This window comes from Labeo rohita, chromosome 9 (genome assembly GCF_022985175.1).
Source record: "Labeo rohita strain BAU-BD-2019 chromosome 9, IGBB_LRoh.1.0, whole genome shotgun sequence".
NCBI lineage: Eukaryota > Metazoa > Chordata > Actinopteri > Cypriniformes > Cyprinidae > Labeo > Labeo rohita.
Genome location: NC_066877.1, coordinates 13,582,061 through 13,604,818, shown reverse-complemented (window position 1 = coordinate 13,604,818; position 22,758 = coordinate 13,582,061). Strand labels below are relative to the sequence as shown.

The following is a 22,758-nucleotide window of genomic DNA, read 5'->3' as shown; positions in this document are numbered from 1 at the left end:
ACAGGCTGTGAAGGATAGAAGTACTGTACAATGCTGTCAATATGCCTCATTCTTGAAACATGAAGAAATTAGCATATACTGTTGCATAAATTCAATCTTATGTAAATTAACATAACATTAACATAAGAATGGTTTTATGAACCAGTCATGATTCTTGAAGGAGACATACTGTTGTGTACCTGAGAGTTATTGATGTAGCTGACAAAAACCAAAACATTTCCATTGGACACGAAGAAATCCATACATGGTCTAAGACTGCTTGGGATAATTCACCCAAAAATTAAAATTCTGTCACCCTCATGTTGCTCCTATCCTAAGGTAATGAAAGTCAATGGTCACTAAAACAGTTTGGTTCAACATTACTTAAAATATGTGACCCTGGACCACAAAACCAGTCATAAGTAGCATAGGTATATTTGTAGCAATAGCCAAGTACATTGTTTGGGTCTAAATTATCGATTTTTCTTTTATGCCAAAAAATCAAGGATATTATGTAAAGATCATGTTCCATGAAGATATTTTGTAAATTCCCTACCATAAACATATCAAAACTTAATTTTTGATTAGTAATGTGCATTGCTTAGAACTTCATTTGGACAACTTTAGTGGTGATTTTCTCAATATTTAGATTTTTTTTTTTTTTTTTTTTTGCACCCTCAGATTCTAGGTATTTAAAAAGTTCTGTCTTGGCCAAATATTGTCCTATCTGAACAAATAAATCTTTATAAATCTCAATTTCGAACAAACAACAGTGATAAAGTATCATTTTTGGGTAAACTATCTCTTTTAGACGGTTCAGCATATTAAATAAACTGTACTTCTGTCCCTTACAGTCCTAAATTAAATATACAGTCTGTTCAGTCTAAGATGATAATTTCTTCAGACACTTTCCTCTACAGAAGTACTTATTCGTGTTCAACCCTTTTAGACAAATGACTCAACCGTGTCATGCTCATGGTCGCCTTTCTGTGTAAAACAGGGCATGCATGACTCTGCTTCCCTGCAGAAATGCTAAAATATGCCCTGTGAGCTGATCACTATCTAAAATTAAGCACATTACCAAACTCCCAGAGCGGTGCCTGCTGATCCTCTTAACATCAAACTCCCTGTCATGGAGTACAGAGCAAGCATTGGCTCTCACGAGACCACTCATTGTTATCGTCAGTGACATGAAGGTTATCATAGTGAAGTCACAGTGGTCTCTCAGCATCAGATGACAAGCCGGTCGCATCAACTCATCTAACTCCAACACATCAGTTGAGTAATCACCAATGGCTGACATCTGCTTGATGACCAATGCTTTTGTAGGGGAAAAAGTCAATTCTGTCATCATTTACTCACCTCATGTCATTCCAAACTCATGTGTTTTCTTCTGTGGAACACAAAAGTAGATATTCTGAAGAATATTTCAACCATTTCTGTCTGTACAATGAAGTTCAGTGTAGTCCAGAATTTATCAAAATCTAAAAATAACAAAAGAAATAAATTAATTCCACTTGACGGAATCTGCTTGCATTGCCTTGGTCGTTGAACAAGTGTCTGAATGCAGTCTCGGGTAAAAGTCTTGATGGTTTGGAGCAGTGGTGGTTTTGGAATCGCGATCACGTTCTTCCGGGTCCGAAGAGTGATGAACTCCAAAGATGTTCTGACTCGATGGTGACTGGGAGTTTCTTCACATGTGGAAAGTGAAGAAGAACCAAGAGCTGAGAGGGACCCAGCTGAAGATCTTTGGGGAATGGAGAGACAAGGCCGCAAGGCCAGGCGCAACTTAGAGAAGTCCTGAAGAGTTCTAGCTCATCCTCCTCATCCTCTTGGGTTCTAAAAGAACCACTAACTGACTGAGGCGAGTCACTCATGTGAGACGAGTGAAGAAACTAAATAGAAAACGCACAAAACTTGGTGGACAAGAGCCAAAGCTCTATATGTTGGGGCCTGCCGGGCACGCCCTGTGCCGGCTCAGGCTCCCCATGAGTCCTTCCACACGAGCAGCAATTGGAAGATTTTTGCAGAAGAGAGTGGAGGAAGAAGAGAGAGAGAAGAAGCCTGTGGGATGTATTTAAGGCTACACCTCCAGGAGGTCCAAGAGCCAATAGTGATTTTCACTTTTGGAGGGAAAGTTTACTACTCTTTGTCTGTGCACTTGGTATTTTGCATATGTAATTTGATTGGGTGTTGATGCAAAACTACTAAGGTTTCTTAAAACACTAATATGTTGCAAATGGTATCAACATATAATATACACCATCATTTAGATAATCAAAATACGAATTCAAAGAGACCAAACATGGCATAGGTGAGTTATACTACTAATTATGTATCATAACAAATGCATATAACAGTATAGAATGAAAAACATTACAAATACAGTAATACTATACACACTGACCTAGGGCTATGTGCAATAAGGAGGTCAAAGAACGGTTTGTCTGTGAATGAACAGGAAAGAGTCCATTTCTATAGGCATTGTGTCTTTCCTGTGGGCAAATGTAGTGTGCTCTGCTTGCATTCTTTTGAGCAATAAAACCCATGTTATCAGATGGTCGCCCTGGCAACTGAGCCCTTTTGGGGTGTTAGTTGGTTTGGGGGTTGTCTCCAGAACTCCAGCATATAGCTGGCTTGTTGGGTTTAAAAATTATTTGTTAAATGTAACAAATAACTGTGTCTGATATGCTACATGGTTTATCTGGAAACCTAAAGCTGCACTAGGTATACATCACATATTAGCGCATAACATATCAAAAGTACATATAGGTTGTGGTTCAGAGACGTGTTAGTCCAAATAAAGAAGATTAGAAGCCAAGATGACAGACTCTTTCTTTTGAGAAATAATATCTTTATGTATAATGCACTTTTTGATTAACAGCTTTGCAGATTGTTCACACTGAAGGTTAGCTATGTTACAAACTGCAAAATAACTGTGCCTGACTTGTAGTCATGAGAACCAAGAATGTTTGATATCACTGTCAAACCTGATGTCTAAGATCTAACATAAAAGGCAAGATTTTCGGTGAATGATGACGTAAATTTTGCTCTGCGGTCGTGTTGGTTGAACATGATGCATTGGGTGTCATAGATCTGAACTTTTCCCCTCTCTCCTGTTCTTCAGAATAGCCATATTTCACGGGACAGAGGCTGGGGCAGAAAAATGCCTCCCTCATCTACGGCTTTAGTCCATTACTTTCCAATTTATTACAGAGCCGTCGCTCTATCCTGAGCGTAAGACAGCATGTACAGCAGACGTGAGCGCTGTCTCTCTCTGACTGACTGAACACAGGCTGTAACTCAATCTCAAGCACACCGGCCCAGCGGTTTGATGGGAATGGGAGGTGACACTGCACCTCCTCATCAAACACTCGGCGGGACGGGAGCTGCGAGTGGCATGTTAATTCAGCCTGTTATTGGTCAAGAGTCCCAGGGGGTGGGTGGATTGGACAAGGAGAGGACAGGTTGTGATTTTAGGGTGTGGGTGTTGGATGGCTGTCTCTCAAGGGCACCTCCATAGAGCCTGGCTGCAGATGGGGACAGAGCCTAATGCGTGTGATTTGTGGTATTCAGCAGTGTAGGATCAGGGTGAGATGAACGCAGACCAGACAAGCTCCTCAGAGAGACAGATTAAAGACACTTCCACTTCTCTTCAGCTCATTTGACCAAATTTTTGATTCATGGCTTTATAACACTAAATAGCCACCATTTTGGTGCAGTGAACCGTGACTGTTAGTGGGAAAGTAAAATGACACACAAGTGTAGACATTTAATGTGATTCACTTTTACGCCTTGTCAGTATCAGGAAGGCTACTTTTATTACTTTATTTATTACTATTTAAAATGTAATAAGTAGTATAACTATTTCAATTACTTTAGTAAATTAATGAAACTGATTATATATGATTACTTTTCTAAATTTAAATTTCAGTATTTTTCTCTAAACTGTTCATCATTTTGAAACATTTAAAGCAGGCAGGGTTAACCTGTCAGATTTCTGTCAGAATCGCATTAATTAAGATTAGAATAATTTAATTTTAAAGCACAGCCACCACAAAATCAGAAATGAGATCATTCTGTTACAGATTTAAATTCATAAGATATACAGTTGAGGTCAAAAGTTTAGATACAAATTATTTTACAAAATAGGGATCCTACAAAATGCATGTTATTTTTTATTTAGTACTGACCTGAATAAGATATTTTACATAAAAGAAGTTTACATATAGTCCACAAGAGAAAATAATAGCTAAATTTATAAAAATGAACCCGTTCAGATGTTTACATCCCTTTGATTCTTAATACTGTATTGTTATCTGAATAATCCACAGCCATTTTTTATTTTTATTTTTATTTTTTGGTGATAGTTGTTCACGAGTCCCTTGTTTGTCCTGAACAGTTAACCTACCCACTGTTCTTCAGAAAAATCCTTTAGGACCCACAGATTTTTTTTGGTGGGATTTTTTTTCAGCATTTTTTGTATATTTGAACCCTTTCCAACAATTACTGTGATTTTTGAGATCCATCTTTACACACTGAGGACAACTGAGGGACTCATATGCAACTATTACAGAAAGTTCAAATGCTCACTGATGCTCCAGAAGGGGAAAAAAAAGCGAAGCATTTAGAGCCAGGGGTGTAAACTTTTGATCAGAATTAAAATGAGCAAATCTTTCTTATTTTGCCTAAATATCATATTTATTTAATTTAGTACTGCCCTTCAGAAGCTACAGAAGATAATTACATGTTTCCCTGAAGACCAAATAAGTTAAATTTACCCTGAATTTCAAAAAGTTTTCATCCCTCGGCTCTTAATGCATCGTTTTTCCTTCTGGAGTATCAGTGTGCGTTTCAACCTGCTGCAATAGTTGCATATGAGTCCCTCAGTTGTCCTCAGTATTCAGGTCAGTACTAAATAAAAAATAACATGCATTTTGTATGATCCCTCTTTGTATGGAACGTGTACAGTGTGTGGTAAGACATTTATTTATCATACAGTGTAGATAGCTTCACTTATAATGCAAATGTTTTTTTAAAATGCATAAACTTGCACTAGAATAAACTAGGCTAATCAGTGATGATGTTGTACACGGAACTTGCTTCTTTGACAAGGGGTGTGGCAGTACTGAAATACTGTCTAAGCTGTTCACCAGTTGCAACGCATTGGGACAGCTAACCAATCACAACACATTTAATTTTTCGGAAGGTGGGCCTTCATTAAACCCGGAACTAATCGACCCATTTGTGCCAGGCAGGCAAATTATGTTAAAAATAATTCGTTTTTCGAACCACCAAGCATGAAAGCATGTTCTAGTACACCCCCAAAACAAAATCAAGACTTTGTAAAAGAGCATAAGAGAACCCCTTTAATTGTGACCCTACTTTAAAATTGTGAACTACATTAGTAGTCTAACTAATCATTGCATTTTTAAGGTACAGTAGCAAAGGTCCTGTAGAGGTTATGTAACACTAAATATGATTTTATATGATTTATATTTAAAATATATGATTTAACACTAAATATGCCTTTGTTTTTGTAAAACAATCGTTGTAAAAAATGGCCATGATTTTAACGGTAAAAGACTAAAAATGCTGCAGTACAAACCTATTAATTGGTTAACGGTAAGTTCTCCTACTATATACGGTGAAAAACTGTATTGGACATTGTGTAATTTTATGGTAGTATACCGTTTTTGTAAGTGGAAAAAAACAACAACATATAATTTACAGTAAACTGAGATTCCCAGAATTCCCTGCATTACATTTCACATTTGATGTTTTTTTTTCATGTATGTTACATCTAATGTTGTTAAATGAATGTTTATTGCATTATTTCAGTTTCATGTGCATTACAGTGATGGTGTTTAGTGTTTGTGTGAATGACACAAGCTGCTTGTGATGGGCTTTGGTTCATCATGTGACTTTCTCATCACCACCTGTTTTTGGTGCTTATCAGTGTATGACAAAGGTACAAAAAGGTTTCAGTACTTCCGTACAGTAGGTTGGTATGGTAACATTATATCATTTCATGAAATTACGGTATTTAAATGTAAATTTAAGTTAAATCTGTAAAACCTAAAATGTTGCTACCATATTGTTTACGGTAAAATTCTGGCAACCACAAATTTTACGGATTTATAAGTGGACATCAGAAAAAGTCCACTAGATGTTAAAAGGAGCTCAGAGTGGATTTGAAACATTTCAGTGATTTAGTTGCTTACAGTAATCTCATTTATAATGTTTATTGCTAAGTGCCTTTTTGAAAATCTCAGTATGTGGGGCTATTTACAGTAAATGGCCTTTGAAAGCCTTTAGAGATAGTCATCTGTTTTATTGTGTGCGTCTTCCAGTCAAGTGTCCCAGTTTTCTTACAAACTACACATGACGTTCGTTTGCTACAGCTAAATGTTTTTTTTACTTCCCTGTACTATCAAGCAGTATTCAAATTCAAAATGTTAATGAATATCATAATAGTATATAAACAATTCTAAAATAACAATGCTACCAAGGCCAAGTGAACAAATTGCATTTAAATGCTCTTTTAAGTAGTTATTCTTCAGAGATATTCTTCAGAGATTCAGTTTTAGTTGTAGATCTCTTTGGTGCTGTCCTTAGGTCATGGACCTTTTTTGCTCTCCTTTTTCATTAAAAGATGCTGTCAGTCGCATGTAGGAAGGGTTTATAATAGTATAATAATAATAGTAATAGGTAGTTCTTAAACATAAATGTTTAATGGATTTTAAAGCGAGTCAAGGTGAAGTCACTACGGCCTGATCCTTAAGTATGCAAGCCAGGCTTCACCTGACTGAGATTCCTATTAGAAATTCCAGAGAGCATTTCAAGAGCAACACTGAGACGAGGGAAGACAGATTTGTCTGTAATCCCCTTTTCTAGCAGGCTGTGTCCAAGTTCCCTTCCAGCTAGACAACACGCTCACAATGTTCTCTGTGTACTAGCCAGTGGCCTGTTAGGCTCAATTGAAAGTGCACATGTCTGTGCAAGAGTGATTGGGTGTCTTTTTTGTGGGATTTGAGCCAGGTTACGTGTTTTTATTTGTAGCTGATTGAATCGACTGCATTGAATTGGCTGGAAAGTCTGGTTTAAGCTAGTAACCAACTGGTCATACCAGTTTATGGTGCTCAAGCTGGTCTTTAGAACATGCTGACTGGTCAACCAGACAATTACCAACTTGATCCAACTAGAAACCAGTAACCTTATTCCAATAAAAAAGCATGTTAAACTGGATATTCAACCAGGGAAGCTCAAAGCTGCTGAGGGAGCCACGCGATTACACACTCGGTCATGTGCGATTATTCTGTTTTGCATATTTATGTTGACATTAGCTCAGTGCGCACCATATGTCATGCTCATAACACGTGTAAACGTTTGTGTGTTTTCTCTCATCTGTCTGCTAATGTGTTTATTGCTCTGGTGAACTGTGGGGAAAAAACAGAAGTTGTGCGGTAAGCATTAATAGGACATCAAATGGCTCATTGAAGCACATACTACAGCAGATCGATGGACTCATTTTGTGACGAAGCTTTTGGCAGCGAATCCCACACAGCAGCTTGTTCACGCAGCTACCACAGTTATTACTGCTCCCACTCAACACAATTGTCTCTTTCTCTCTCTGGTTAGCTGTCATACAAATCTATTGTGCATGCTAAATTCGAATCTAATGGCGTCATTCATGCTGTGAACCCTCAGTCCTGACATTTCCTTCCCGTTCTAAAATCTTTATTCATGTGGCTTTGAAAGTATCCTTCTCCTTATAAATGCCAGATTTGTCCACAGTTATCGTATTGTACTGTGCTTGACTATAACAGAGTTGTAAAACGAAGGAGAACATCTTCGTAATTAGATTCTAATAAGATGTCAGCCCCTGAGGTCTCGGGTTCAGTGAACATAGTGACTTTGTGCGTCTTTTGTACAAAGCACTTTTGTACTCCTGTCTGTCAATCATCTCTTCCAGGACACATGAAGGAGAAATGATGAAGTATAGGCAGCATATTCTCGCTGTCGTCTTCTCTGAGCTGTTGAACACACTGGAACATCACCGCAAACTGTGGGATTACAGTAGAAGTACTCGCTGAATAATTTACGCTTCATTTTTAAAGTGGAAGCATTCGTCTTTTTTTGTTTTTGATCTCCTTTGTTTTTGCACTACCATCTGCCTTAAAATTTTTGGCTTTGATTACATAGTACAGGGAGGCCTTGATCAGTGAATGCCCTTGATGATGGCTGCATGTTTCTCATGTGTGCATGAAATGTGTGCAGGTCTTTTCAGTGCTCGTATTTATGTTCTTTGTATATTTATATTATAAATAAAATATATTTATAGTGTTATAATATATACGTTTATTTATCTATTTATAAAATAATTTGCAGATTACCATCCAGAAGTATGGGGTCGGTAACAAGACTCTTATGGTAATCCAGGCTGGATTTAATTGATCATAAATAGACTTTAAACAAAAAAAGTGAATATGTCTACAGTTTAATTTTTTCATTTAAATATATTTTAAAATGTAATTTATCCCAGTGATGCCTAGGCTGAATTTTTATGAGCCATTACTCTAGTCTTCTGTCGCTCTAATATGCTGATTTTCTGCTCAAGAAACATTTCTTCTGATTGTCATTAGCCCCTTTCACACAGTAGTACCAGTAAATTGTAAGATTACAAAACTGCACTATTCACACAGGCAGATGACGCTCAGTCTTTTTACCAGTAAAGCGCCATTCACATATCAGTTTCAAAATACTGGTAAATTTGGTGACATCTTTAATCAGAAATGACTTCTAAACGGCTTCGCCTCTTCGTGTGGTGATTATAAACATGGAGGGGTATACGTGGCCAGGGTTTTTGTTGATGTTTTATTTTTGTGTCAAGCGTTTACATTTATTTAGCTACGTTTGGCCCAGAGACATTGTATTAGACAACTTTTGACGTTCCTTTGATTTCCATATACAGCGTGGAGTAAATGCGTCATCTGGGTCAGAATGTTCCCTGCTGAAAAAAACAATAGGCACCATCACAAAATTTGTAATGATTTTACTATTTATAATGGGACTTGGTATGGGTTTTAATGGAAACATTAATGAACCCTATGGGTTTCTAGTGGTAATTGGTTGGTGGCTTGGTAAAACCACTAAATCCTAATGGAATGTGTCCCAAAACACACTACAGAAAACCATTTTTTTTTGTTTTAATGGTTGTAATGATAAAGTTGATGGTTTGTAATGTTTGTAATGATTCTTGTAGTGGAAACCATTAGAATTTTTGTGATGGATTTGTTTCTTTTTTTCAGCAGACATTCAGTAGACGTCATACGTCAGCGTGTTCTGAACTCGTACATGCTCATACCGGTCGTTCTACATTCACACAGAGCACATTACCGGTAATTTACTAGTAATGTTACAGCTAGGGGTGTGCGATAATATTGTAATTATTGTTTTAACGATGTGCGAATTGACATTATCGAGTATATTGTGAAAAGCAAACAAAACACACCTACAGGGTGCAGGCATACATCACATGGTGAAGTCTAGTAAGTTAGGATAAACTAGTGTGAATATGCATTTAGTGTGCCTTCTTTCACTGCATGATTCAGTCTATTAAAATGCATTTAGAATTACATAATTCAAAATATTGAGGCAGAAAATGTATATATTAATATCATTTCTTATAGTTGATCAATGTCACACAAAGAGTTTTTCTCCATTTTTTTCTCCAAAAGTCTGCATGATTACAAATCTGATATTGATTTTGTACAACAGTTCAATAAGGTTAATATTAAGAGACTTATGTTTTAGTCACAATGTTGGCTGTTTTTGCTCTATTTTGCCAACAAAAATCATTACAAACGTAGCCACAGCACTGTTTTGCATCTCTGAGCAACATGACGGTGTTTCGCAGGGTTGCCAGGTTTTCAAAACAAAGCCCGCCCAATTGCTACTCAAAACTAGACCAAAAGTAGCCCAAGCACATTTTCAGGGGGGTCCCCCAGTAAAAATTGCGGCCTAGGGGGTAAAATTTTTTGGCGGTGCTCCCCTGGTAAAATTAGCATTCCAGAGACTAAATATTACGTTATTGGGGTTGCTTCAACCCACGGACATGAAAAACAACCCGTGGCAACAGTGTTAAAATAGCCCAATTGCGTGGGAATACGGCAGACTTGGCAACACTGGTGTTTCGTTCCTGAATGAATCAACTATTTAAATGATTCGGTTCAATTGCAGTGACTCACTTATTAACAGTGATTTACTGTCACCTACTGCCATTTTTAATTTCACATTTAAAGTATCTTTTAATTTTTTTAATTATTTGAAACATTAGTTTTCAATGTTTTATGTTTAAAACATCAAAACATTATGTGTTTGTAACTGCAAATTAAAGCATTCCATGTCCCTCAGAGCTGCATTATACAATGTGTAAATACATCTAAATGCCACTGCAAATGCAACTGTTTCCTTTGCATTGCAAAGATGAAATTTGTTGCTACTGATTTTATTTGCTTGGTAAGAAGTTGACTCAAAAGATGATGCACACTTTGCACACATAAAAATGGCTTTTTAAGGTAAAAATGCCCATAAAATTTATTGGAAAAGATTAATTTCTGTCACTGTTGTGAACTTACCCCACAAAATATGACGAATGTCAAAAAATTTCTCAACTTCCCATAGCGGTAAATTGCCAGAATGAATTCACCGCTATTTTTAAAAAGGTGCTGTTCACACGTTCTCTTAACGGCAATTTAGTAAAGATTGTATGTGTGAAAGGGGCTAATGTCGAAAATGGATGTGCTGTTTTTGTGGAAAGAGCTCCACTTTTTTCAGGATTCATTGATGAATAGAAAGTTTAAATGAAACCTTTTATCTGAAATAGAAATATTTTGCAACATTTTAAATGATTTTACCATTGCCTTTGATAATTTTACTGGCCCAAATCTTTTTAATAGTTAAAAATAGTATTTTCGAGTCATGACACACAAATTTTTGAATCAGAGAGACATGGAATGATGGATGTTTCATGAAAATTAATTGAACTTTGCCTTAGAATCCTTGTGAATGTTGCTTCATTTACAATATAATGTAAATATTTACCCAACCCTAATTTATGAACATTCGTTTGCCATCCTTTTAATCTAAAATGTACTAGGGCTGGGATGTTTATTGATACGTAATGTGTTGATTAGCCATTGATGCTCTTTATGAAGCACAAATCCGGTAACCAAAAATCAGTCCGACAGCAATCATCCAGCAAACACAGACAGATTTCTGATTTTAGATGTAGAACGGTAGGGTGTATGTATTCATCTAATGTATCCCGTCGGTTTTCTCTCCATTTTTTCCCGTTCATTTTCACGTGCAGCCCCTCATCTCCACTGCTAATTAATCTGTCTGAAGCGTGCAGATTTAGTCCTAATACGCAGACCGGCTCCATTCAGGCGGGCAGTAATGTCCTAATGGAGCCTCATGCTGCTTGAGTACCACAGGAGGAAAGGAAAAACAGCCACTGGCCTTTGTTTCCCTGTGATCTGTGAATTCCTCTTTTAGCGCAGGCCTGTTTACTGTGCTGTTATTTTGGAGAGCAGCACACAGCGTGAGACACAAATAATGGCTGCATGTAAAAACACACATCATCATCATCCCTCTGTACATTTCCCTTTCTCTGTGTCAGTGCCATGTACTTACGCAGTTAAAGTGTTTCTCAGGAAGTGTGCTGTAGTAATTAGAGCCCAGGGGCAATCACCTCTGAAGAAGCCAAATGAAGTGAAGAAAGTGCTTTTCTGATGAGGCGCACAAACCGCGTATCATATGGAAATTAGTTCTATAAATGAAAATTCGTTTGCTTTTGATGTGAGTGTCTGGTTTGAATTTAGTCCAATGTGGGCCGTTTTGTCATGGCTAAATCATCTTCTCTCTCTCTTTTTCTCGCAGATCGGGACTTTAGCATCCAGGTGACCACTGAGCGTCGGGCCTACACGGCTGGTGAGCCGCTGGAGCTCCGCTGCACCATTGACGCTCAGAACGTTCCCGAGCGCTTCTTCTCGGTGTCGTGGGTCTTCAGCAGCTCACCCGTAGCCGTGATTGGGCCCAGCGCCGTGCCCATGCTGGGACCCAACTACGTGGAGCGGGAAGCCACCGGCCTCCTAACTGTGCGCAAGGAAAGCCCGTCCGTCCACCTGCTCAAGCTGCAGCGGCTACTGCCGGAGGACTCTGGGAAATACATCTGCAGAGTGACAGAACGGGAGAAGACCCTCACTGGAGATTTCATCGACCGCAGCAAGCGCTCCCGTAATGTTCAGATCACCGTAACCCCTCTCAGTGAGTATCACGGTTCTTTATCGGCCCTCTGTTTCTGACTGGCCCCTAGAGTAGTCAGGTAATACCTCTCAACAGCACTCTTATTAAATGAAAAGATGAACCTTCAGCCTCAATTCAGATGTTCGTCACCTTAAGTGGATTATTCTGATGTAGTTTAGCTTATAAGTGAGCGGTTTAAAAAAGTAGAGAGTTCAGAAATTGATTTAGTAATATTGTGGAGGCAAACGGCTATTAAAGTTCTTATTTCTGCTGAAGGTTTCTGAAGCACAGAGTATGCTCTCAGTATCGCCCCTTATTTTCTCAGATGCTTTTCAGTTCTTGTGCCAGGTGCTCTCTCTCATAGTGCAGACTCCCACTGTTAGAAGTAATGAGTAAACAGGAGAAAAAATAACAGTAGTGTGAAAGCAGTTCAGCTGTTTTCTAGATAGAAGAAGTTTACCATTAACGAGTAGCAGTGTAGTGTGACAGAACACTACGTCAGTTTTTGTCACATTGAGTGTGTTTACATGAACAACAAAATCCTGACAAGTATCAAAAATGAGCTTATTATAAAAGCCTGACAAGACAAGAAAAGATGTGTTGGCATAGGATTGGTGTTTTTTTACCCCCCAAGTTTTGACGAAACAGACATGAGTGAATTGAATAAAGCTGGCAGAACGTTGGTATAGATATTTGAATGTCTAGAAAAATTGGAGTATTGAGTAAAAATCTAGGTTGTTTAAACTATTTTTGACCTTATCCAGACATTATTTAAAGGCATATATAAACTATTTTGGTGTCATTCCCAGTTTGTTTAAAGGGAACTTATGCTTGACTTTATATACTTGTATACTTGACTTGACTTTATATACTTAAACTTTATATACTTGACTTTATATACTTGTATATAAAGTCATACAAGTATTAAGACTTGTATGACTTTATAGAACATAAATGATGTCTCTTACTGAAATATAAAGTAGAAAACTCTTTAAAGATTTACGCTATTTAAAAAAATCCACTTTTTTTTTTTCTACATATTTTGGACTATGGGGCAGACCATAATTTCATTGACGTCAAACAGTTGCTCACGGTGAGCTACCAGCGCTACTTGTTGCTATTTTTACTGCAACACAACTCAGATTACACAACTTTTACATTATATTAAACCATACAAGTCATAATACCCAAGGTTCCCTTTAATAGAAACCGATACTTTATTCAGCAAGGGTGCATTAAGTAGATCAAAAGTGACAAACAAAAAAATATATTTCAAGCAAATGTTGTTTTTTTTAAACTTTCTATTTATAAAGGAATACAGAAAAAAATACTATGTAGCATAACTTTTTTGCAACAGTAATAAAGTGAGCACCAAATTTTCATATTAAAATGATTTCATGTGACACCAGTAACTGCTGAAATGGCTGCTGAAAATTCAGCTTTGTTATCACAGGAATAAATTACATTTTAAAATAACTGTAAAAAGGTAAGGTGCTGCCCCATTAAAAACATTTTAAAAAGTTGTCTGTTTTGTCAGCAGCTTGTGTTGTAGTTTAAATACTAAGCTAGAGTTTCAGAGTAGCTGCCCTGACACTGGTTGTGTGCTTGTGAGTGGGCAATACAGTCCTGTGTAAAATCGTTTAATGCACAGCATTTTTTCACAACTTGCTTTTGTGGAGGCTTGAAAAGCCCTTGAAATAGCATTGCATTTCAAGTGAGAGCTACTCGAAAAGCCAAGTCTAACAGGCATGAAATGAAAGTGGGAACACCAGCGCCTTCAGCGTCGCCTTGGTAGATCCCCAAGGTGGATGTGATTGTGCCCAGGCTAAGAAGCCAAAATTGAGCTCAAGGAGTTGATGAAAGCTAGATGGGGGAGTGGAGGTTAATCAAAGGTTAGTGAGAATACACCTGTTCTGCTTAGACGTTGGCCACTCTAATCCAGCCTCTTCCAACAACGGTCCTTTCACGCTCCAAAAGTTGATGGAGATCAGTCTTTCTCCTCAGGGGAATCTGCTTTTAGAGAGTTTGAAAGGACGGACAGCAAGTAAAGATGCATTACGTCAAAAAGCTATATTTGTGGTCTTAGTTATTTAGGTGGCCATGTTATGCATTTCCACAATGCCCCAGCTACTAGCTGCTTGAGTTTCATTTTATAAGCCAAAATACTCTGCGAAATATCTTCTTTTGTGTCACACAGAGGAAAGAAAGTCATACAGGTTTGGAACAATGCGAAAGTGAGTTTGTTTTTGTGAACCATCCCTTTAAGATGGCTAAAGGAGTCTTTTGGTTTGTGAATGAGGCACTTTATTACACCATGCTTTGGTCTTTTTTGTCTTTGCCCCCACAGGAGACCCTGTGCAATATTTGTAGGGTTATTAGAGCAGTAGATTGATAGTTGCAGTATGGTTTCAAGACAGTGCAGAGTTTCCTCTTTTTCGCCCACACGCTCACTCTTTCTCTTCTGCTCAAGGCCTCACTGACTATCTTAGTTGGTTTTTCAAGCAAAATACAGTATACAACTGAAGAATCTACATGTAGAGACACTAAGAGACTAGACTGGGTTAAGGTACAGCCATACCCCAACTGATCATTGTATAAACTTCTTATTTCATCTCCTCAGAGAATAGGAGCGCATTAGAAATTCAAGAGGTTTCACCCCTAGATGTTTCGCTTTTGTTATGTATGAAATCAAAGCCTCTTGTGTTCGTTGTGTGGTTGGTCATGGTGGTTTTCTTCTCAAGAAGTTCTGCTAGAGCCTCTTTCTAAAGAGAGCCTCGGATGACCCATGGGAAGGGCGCAAACTTTGTCTCTTTAAAGTCCCATTTTTGTTTTATCACATGCTGCTTTTATAGGGATGTGGTGGTGTGAAATCCCTGTCGAGAACTCTGGAGATGTCTGCGAAGGCTTTGATCTACAGTACACTTGCGCTTACAAGATCTCTCAAGCTCTAGACCTCTTGATGAGAAAAATATTCCTGCTAGTCTGAGGCCTAGTCTGCTGTAGAGTGCACTGAAATATATGGAGAAAAGAGCGTTAGCATATTGATTTTAGTGATAATGTACAAACCTTTTAGACTTACCATGAGCTCAGATGTTGTCAAATGAAAACTTAACTTAAATTAAAAAAAAAAAATTCTGAAGATGAAAAACTGGAACGACTCGTCCCTGTTTGCTTTTCTGCTTTTTACCACTTCAAAGTGAGTGGGATTCTAGACTAATCTTTGTAATTGTGCTGCCACCTCGTCTACTGACCACGATACAACCACTTCTTTTTTCAAGTTGCATGTGATGGTCGTTGAATGCAAGTAGTTTAAAAATGATACTGCGGTGACTGTTGCTAACTATATCTTCCAGAACAAAAATTTACCGATAATTTACTCACCCGCGTTGTCATCAAGATGTTTGTGTCTTTCTTTATTCGATCGTAAAAAGAAATTGTTTCTTGAGGAAAACATATTTTTCTCCATATAGTGAACTTCTATGGTGCTCGTGAGTTTAAACTTCCAAAATGCAGTTTCAGTGCAGCTTCAAAGGGCTCTAAACAATCCCAGCTGAGGAAAAAGGGGATTACTAGCAAAACGATTGGTTATTTTCCCCCAAAAAATTACAATTTATTTACTTTTTAACCTGAAACGCTAGTGACAATTCTCTCTGACCAATCATTGATCTGCAGTTTTCAACCCTGCTCCTGAAGGCCCACTGTCCTGCAGAGTTTAGCCAGAGATTGTCTTACTATAGGGAGATGAGAGGGCCTTGACCTCATTGAATTTCAGTCAGAGTTGTGCAACACTTAGTCGTCGTTTACGGATACCATAGGAATGAATGAGAAGTGCTGTAAGTTAAATCCCACCTGTCGCAAAAAGTGACATCAGTGACATCTCTTATAAAACAGCATTTTTTTCATGGTAAACTCTATAAAAAAAAAAAAAAAAAAAAAATAGTTCAATCCAAAAGTATTGTTTAGTGTAAAACTTGTTGTGTAAAACATTAGTGTAAAAAATGGCCTCTGGTCTCCTTTCCCACGTATTGCCATACTGGAAGTGTTAGCTTTAGCCATTACGCTTTTTTGGCTAAGGCTACGTCTACATTAATCCGGACACATTTGAAAACAGAGTTTTCGTTTTAAAATGCTCTCCGTCCACACTAGCGTTTTCAAGCGTTTTCCGGACACTGGAACGTAGGAAAACGTTGAATTCGACATACTGTGCATGCGTAAAAACTCACTGAGATGATACAGACGGAAGAGTCATAATACGTTGATCTAAAAAGCAGCTGTCCTCACGTTTAGCTGCAGGAGTCAGGATAGCAACTGTGAGTACAGTTTCTGTCATCTTTTTTAGGACTGTAATATGAAGAGTGTACAAATATATCTTTAGCAGCAGTGTAAAAAAGTGAATAGCACATAAAAGCCACAATTACCGGTATAAACATGGATATCTATTGGTACAATATGCGTCACATGACTAAACATGCATCATCGTTTTCAAAAGCCTCCGTTTTCACAGTCCACACTGCAACGCGAAAACGGCGTTTTCAAATTTATCCACTTTGGAGAGCGTTTTCAAAAAGCTCCGTTTTCCTTGACCAAAAACGCCGTCTCAGTGTGGACGGAAGGCCAAAACGGAGAGAAAAAAGATGCGTTTTCAAACGAAAACGTATTAATGTGGACATGGCCTAATAGTTGCAGGCTTGCCATCTAGTGGCTTTGGTTTAGCTCCAACCCTAATCAAACACACCTGAAGCAGAGCTAATCAAGCTCTTCAGGATTGCTTGAGAATACACATACAGGTGTATTGAAGCAGGTTGGAGAAAACTTTACAGGACAGTGGGTCCCCAGGAGCAGGGTTGAGGAGCTCTAAGCTACAATATTTACACATCACATTTTAGAACAGCTCACCTGGAACCTCAACCGAGGTGGTACTAAAAGAAGCACTAGCACTAGGTATTGTACACTGTGGGAAATCCCCGTAACAAGCCATACAATGCAGTGAAAAAGCACCATAAGGTCCACCAGGCCCTGTCCTGTAAAGGCGGTTCCTACAATACTCCAGGAGCCTGGTGAAGACCTGGAACTGTGTGTTCTTGCCTCAGGCATTTGCATCCATCTCCAGTGGCTTTTGCAACTGACTCACAACCAGAGACAAAATAGTAGAAGAAAACCGGCCATTCATAGAGAAATGAATGGGAGAGATTGAAATGCTAAAAATGGTACAGAAGTCTGTCCTTTAAGTAAAAAAAAAAACTGTTTCTCTATTGGTAAAGGCAGCCCCTGAATGTATTGTTCCAGAGTGTGCATTAGCTTGGCCAGCCAGCTAAAGAAACTAAGCTGATGATGCAATTGCACTACTAATTTGATGTATGCTACTAAAATAAAATTAGCTTTTTTCTTCATTCAAGTAGGTACGAGTTGTTCTTGTGCATCTAATGCATACTTAGAAAATAGTGTTCTTGTGTACTTGCCTTTAAGGGACTGAATTGCAAAGCCAGATTGCTCCCAATGAAAATTTGTGTGGAGTTGTTTCTTTGTACAGCTTGTCATGAGTGATTTACTCGTACATAATGTAAAAGTACTCTAATTAATATGAATGTAATAAACTAGCACTAGTGTCATGTTTTAAAAGATTGATGTCTCATTTCTTCTTGTTTGTCTGTCTCTCTTAGGAAGTAACATCACTGTGTCATTATCCAGTAACACTTCAGAGATTATGGAGGGGGAGACTATCCAGTTGACCTGCGTTGTTAGCAACACTGTGGGTCCCCTGTCAGTGACGTGGCAGTGGACAGATAAGGAGGGGGCGGGTCCCGCTGTCAATGTGGCTACAGTGGATCGTGAGGGCACGGTCACTCCTGGACCCACCTTTAGGGAGCGCAGCAGCTTTGGAGAGGTCCGGATGGAGCGGGTTCGACCTGACACGTTCACCCTGTTCCTGTATAATGCCTTCCCCACGGATGAGGGCCAGTACAGGTGTAGCGCCACTGAGTGGTCCCAGAGCGGTGCTGCACCTGACTGGACCTGGCAGCAGATTGGAGACGAATCTGCCAGCAAGACCGTCACTGTAAAATCAGTTGGTAAGAGCACATACATTATTTGAAACCACATAATGTATGTTTCAGAATATATTTGAGAAGTTTTTGCTCACCAAGCCTACATTTATTTAATCCAAGTACAGCAAAAACAGTAAAATTTTGGACTATTTTTTACTATTTAAAATAACTTTAAAATGTAATTTATTCCTGTGATTTCAAAGCTGAATTTTAAGCATCATTACTCCAGTCACATGACCCTTCAGAAATCATTCTAATATTTTGATTTGCTGCTCAAAAAATATGCATTATTATTATTATTATTATTATTATTATTATAATGTTGAAAACAGCTGAGTTGAATTTTTTCAGGTTTATTTGATGAATAGAAAGTTCAGAAGCACAGCATTTATCTTAAATAGAAATATTTTGTAATATAAATTTCTTTATCCTTACTTTTGATCAATTTAAAGCATCCTTGCTAAATAAAAGTATTAATTTCTAAAATTTCTTTCCTAAGAAAAAAAAAAATGATACTGACTTCAAGCTTTTGAATGGTACAGTGTATAATGCTGATTATACTGAAATATTGATCATAAAAATAATAATAATAATAAAAAAAAACATGTTTCTTGAACAGCAAATCAGCATATTAGAATGATTTCTAAATGATCGTGTGACGCTGAAGACTGGAGTAATGATGCTGAAAATTTAGCTTTGATCACAGGAATAAATTACGTTTGGAAAATACATTCAAATGGAAATCAGTTATTTTAAATAGTAAAAATATTTCACAATATTACTGCTTTTGCTGAATCAAATAAATGCAGGCTTGGTGAGTAGAAGTGGCTTCTTTAAAAGTCTTACTGTTCAAAAACATTTTACTGGTAGTGTATATACATATTTATATACGTTTTTTTATTCTAGTCATATAAATATAACTTGCTTATATTTATGTTATATTCTAGGCCTGTTTCTTATGTAATTATTTACACATGCTTTTGTATTTGATGTATACTTCAGTTTTTTTTTTTGTTTTTTTTTTAAATAAGTAATTTTATTTATTTATTTATTTATTTTATATGTTTATATAGATTTAAAGTTTGGGGTCAGTAAGATCTTTTTTAGCATAATTTCATTAAATTGATCAAATGACATTTAAAGACATTTACAATGTTGCAGAAGATTTTTATTTCAAGTAAATGCTGTTCTTTGAAATTTCTATTGATTAAAGAATCCTGAACATTGGTAATAAAAATGTAATTAATAAATGGAATAATAACTGATCAAAAAAATCAGCTTTGCCATCACAGGAATAAATTACATATTGGAATCTTGTAAAATATAAAGCAGTTGTTTTCATTTATGCTGATATTTCACAGTAATGTATTTAACTGTAATTGCAGCCTTGGTGAGCAAGAGAATTTTTCAAACATATTAAAAAATATCTTACCGACCCCAAGCTTTGAACAGTATATATATGTGCATGTTTGTATTTATGAAATATTCCCCATAAAAGTAAAAAATGTGGTTGAAGTTCAGCGCCAGGGGACAAATATTTCCCTTCATAAAAAGTTCATTTCTGACACTGTATTTGCATATATAGTGTATTTGTACTCATGCAGTGTAGTTTACTGTCAGCATCAGATCATATTTATGACATCATAAATTTTCTGCTTCATACACACACGCACCCATACAAACTCAGACTTGAGCTCACACAGTGGCAGAAATATGTACCTACTCACTCAAGTGGAGTAGAGTGTTGAATTGGCGTGTGCACTGTAAAGCTGGTTCCCCTCCATATGAAGTCGATAAAGCCCACTCATGCTCATGCTTACATAGCATCCTGTACATGTAGAGCAGTGGAACACTGCCGCTGTCAGCTTTCCATCATGATCAATACCCGTGACTTCCCAGTCTGCTCTTTAACTGTAAATGTAATGAGAACACACACATACACACTTGCACACAGCAGAAAGGAAAAACACAAGTGGATAGCAACTGGCAGATGCTGTAAATAAACACACTGGGTGACACAGCATGTGTTGCGTGACAATGAGTGGTTTTTAGACAAGATACCAGATAAGTTCTTGATAACACACAATATGTCTCCTGTTTTGATGGTGTAACTTTTTTTGATACTTTCTACTACTCCAACTTAGTTTGTAGAGACAACTCTAAGTCAGTCATTCGTAGATTTTCTTTCAGAGGAGTTGTTCTCAAACATATGCTCTTGTTTGCACAGCATTGCATAGTGATTTACACTGCCATTCAAAAATTCAGGATCAGTAAGATTTTTAATGTTTTTAAAGAAGCTTTTTATGCTCATCAAGGCTGTGTTTATTTGGTCAATTATACAGAAAATGTATGTAATATTGTGAAATATTATTACAGTGTTTCTATTTTAATATACCTTAAAATCTCATTTATTCCTGTGATCAAAGCTGAATTTTCAGCATCATTACTCCAGTATTCCGTGTCACATGATTTTTCAGAAATCATTTTAATATACTGATGTATTATCAATGTTGAAAACAGTTGTGCTGGCAAATATTTTTTTTGGAATCTATGATACTTTTTTCAGGATTCTTTGATGAATAAAAAGTAAAAAAGAACAGCTTTTATGTACAATAAAAATCTAAAGTTCAACAGTTTGGGGTCAGTACATTTTTATTCTTTCTTTTTTTGAAAGAAATTAATATTTTTATTCAGCAAGGATGTGTGATAAATTGTTGATAAAGTGATGGCAAAGACTGTTAGAAAAGATTTATATTTTGAATAAATGCTGTACTTTTTAACTTTTTATTCATCAAAGAACCCTGAAAAAAGTATCACAGATTCCAAAAAAATATTTGGCAGCACAGCTGTTTCAAACATTGATAATAAATCAGCATATTAGAATGATTTCTGAAGGATCATGTGACACTTAAGAGTGGAGTAATGGCTGATTTAAAAAAAAAAAAAAAAAAAAAAAAAAAAAGAGAAAAGAAAAAACAGCTTTGCATTACAGGAATACATTTTAAATTTTACATTATGTTAAAATAGAAACCATTATTTTATATTGTAATAACATTTCGCAATATTACTGTTGGTTTTTTGTTTTTTTGTTTTTTCTGTATTTTTAGTCAAATAAATGCAGCCTTGATGAGCATAAGAGACTCCTTTAAAAAGCATTACAAGTCTTACTGACCCCAAACTCTTGAAAAGACTAAAGACTTTTTCTAGACTAAAGAGTCTAAACACCATTGTGAATAATTTATTATTATTATTATTATAATTATTATTTTGCAATGTCATTTAGTGCCACAAGGCACAGAAATTACACCATTCTGACTGTCAAATACTTTATGAAAAATAATTTTATAAGTATGTTTGACTACTTTTTATTTGAAATTGTTTATATTAATTAACCTTGCAAAAGTGTATTAAAGAAAATTAATAAACTCTTAAGTCTTGGAAATTTGATAAAATGTTAAGTTGTAGTAAGTGACCAAGTGTCACTTAGTACAACTTAACATTTGAAGTTGATTAAGCTTATTTACGTTGACTGAAATTGTTTTTTGTTTTTTTACAGTGTGTTCACAGTGAGCCATTTTGTTGCAAGTTGCTTTAAATGCTGATAAGCTCTGCTCACCCCACCCCTTACCCTGGGATAACGAGCAGACAGTAAAATTTAGTCACATTTAACTGCATTTAGCTGCAAAAATACCTAACTAGCACATTATTACACTTAAAAACTAGCACATTATTACACTTAAAACACCTAATACTCACTTTTGAAGGTGAAGCTGGATCACAAATGATTTGCGTGAACATTGATGCATTTATGTAGATTGTCCGGCACATTCCCTTCACAAATGAAAGTAATGTTAATCCTCTGCGTCTTCAGCGGCTCAGATGTCGGGAGTAAATGATAACTGCTATGTTCAACATTACATCCAAGAGCAAAAAACCTCAATCGCTCAATCTGAGACATTCCTGTCTACTCCTGACAGCTCACTCAGGGCGGGTCTAAAGTAAGACGGCCGTGTCAGTCTAGTTGGAGCGGCCTTGGTCTGTGTGACGTCACACAGCCAAGAATCTGAGAATGGCTTGATTTGAAAAAAGGGATATTACTTATAAAGATTAAAATAATACCACTGGGTGGATTTTTATCATTATAGGGTGGTTGTGTACACACACTGCCAACAAACATTTATGTTCAAACAACATGTAAAAGTGAGTTTTGCATCCGATTTAAGGTTGGGAATCTCATCCAAAATCAGAACTTTATGCATCTTATATAGAAGCTTTGATTAGATGACAAAGACAGGGCTTTTTTTTATTTATCCCTCTTAATTATTTATATCCATGCTTTTTCTCTGCAATAACATTGATCATTTGCTTCTACTGCTGTCAGGATCAGCTTCATTGAAGCGTTTCATCAGCTGTGCTTTTGATTTGA

At 36.9% G+C, this 22,758-nt stretch overlaps 1 protein-coding gene across 1 annotated transcript in view; it reads left to right on the top strand.

Annotated features, from left to right (window-relative positions):
- igsf3 (immunoglobulin superfamily, member 3) overlaps positions 1-22,758 on the top strand; it is a 186,835-nt gene that overhangs the window by 115,332 nt on the left and 48,745 nt on the right. Inside the window, exons 4-5 of the mRNA XM_051118750.1 lie at positions 11,923-12,309; positions 17,949-18,356. Of these exons, the coding sequence (XP_050974707.1) occupies positions 11,923-12,309; positions 17,949-18,356 (795 nt within the window). The remainder of the gene's footprint in view (positions 1-11,922; positions 12,310-17,948; positions 18,357-22,758) is intronic.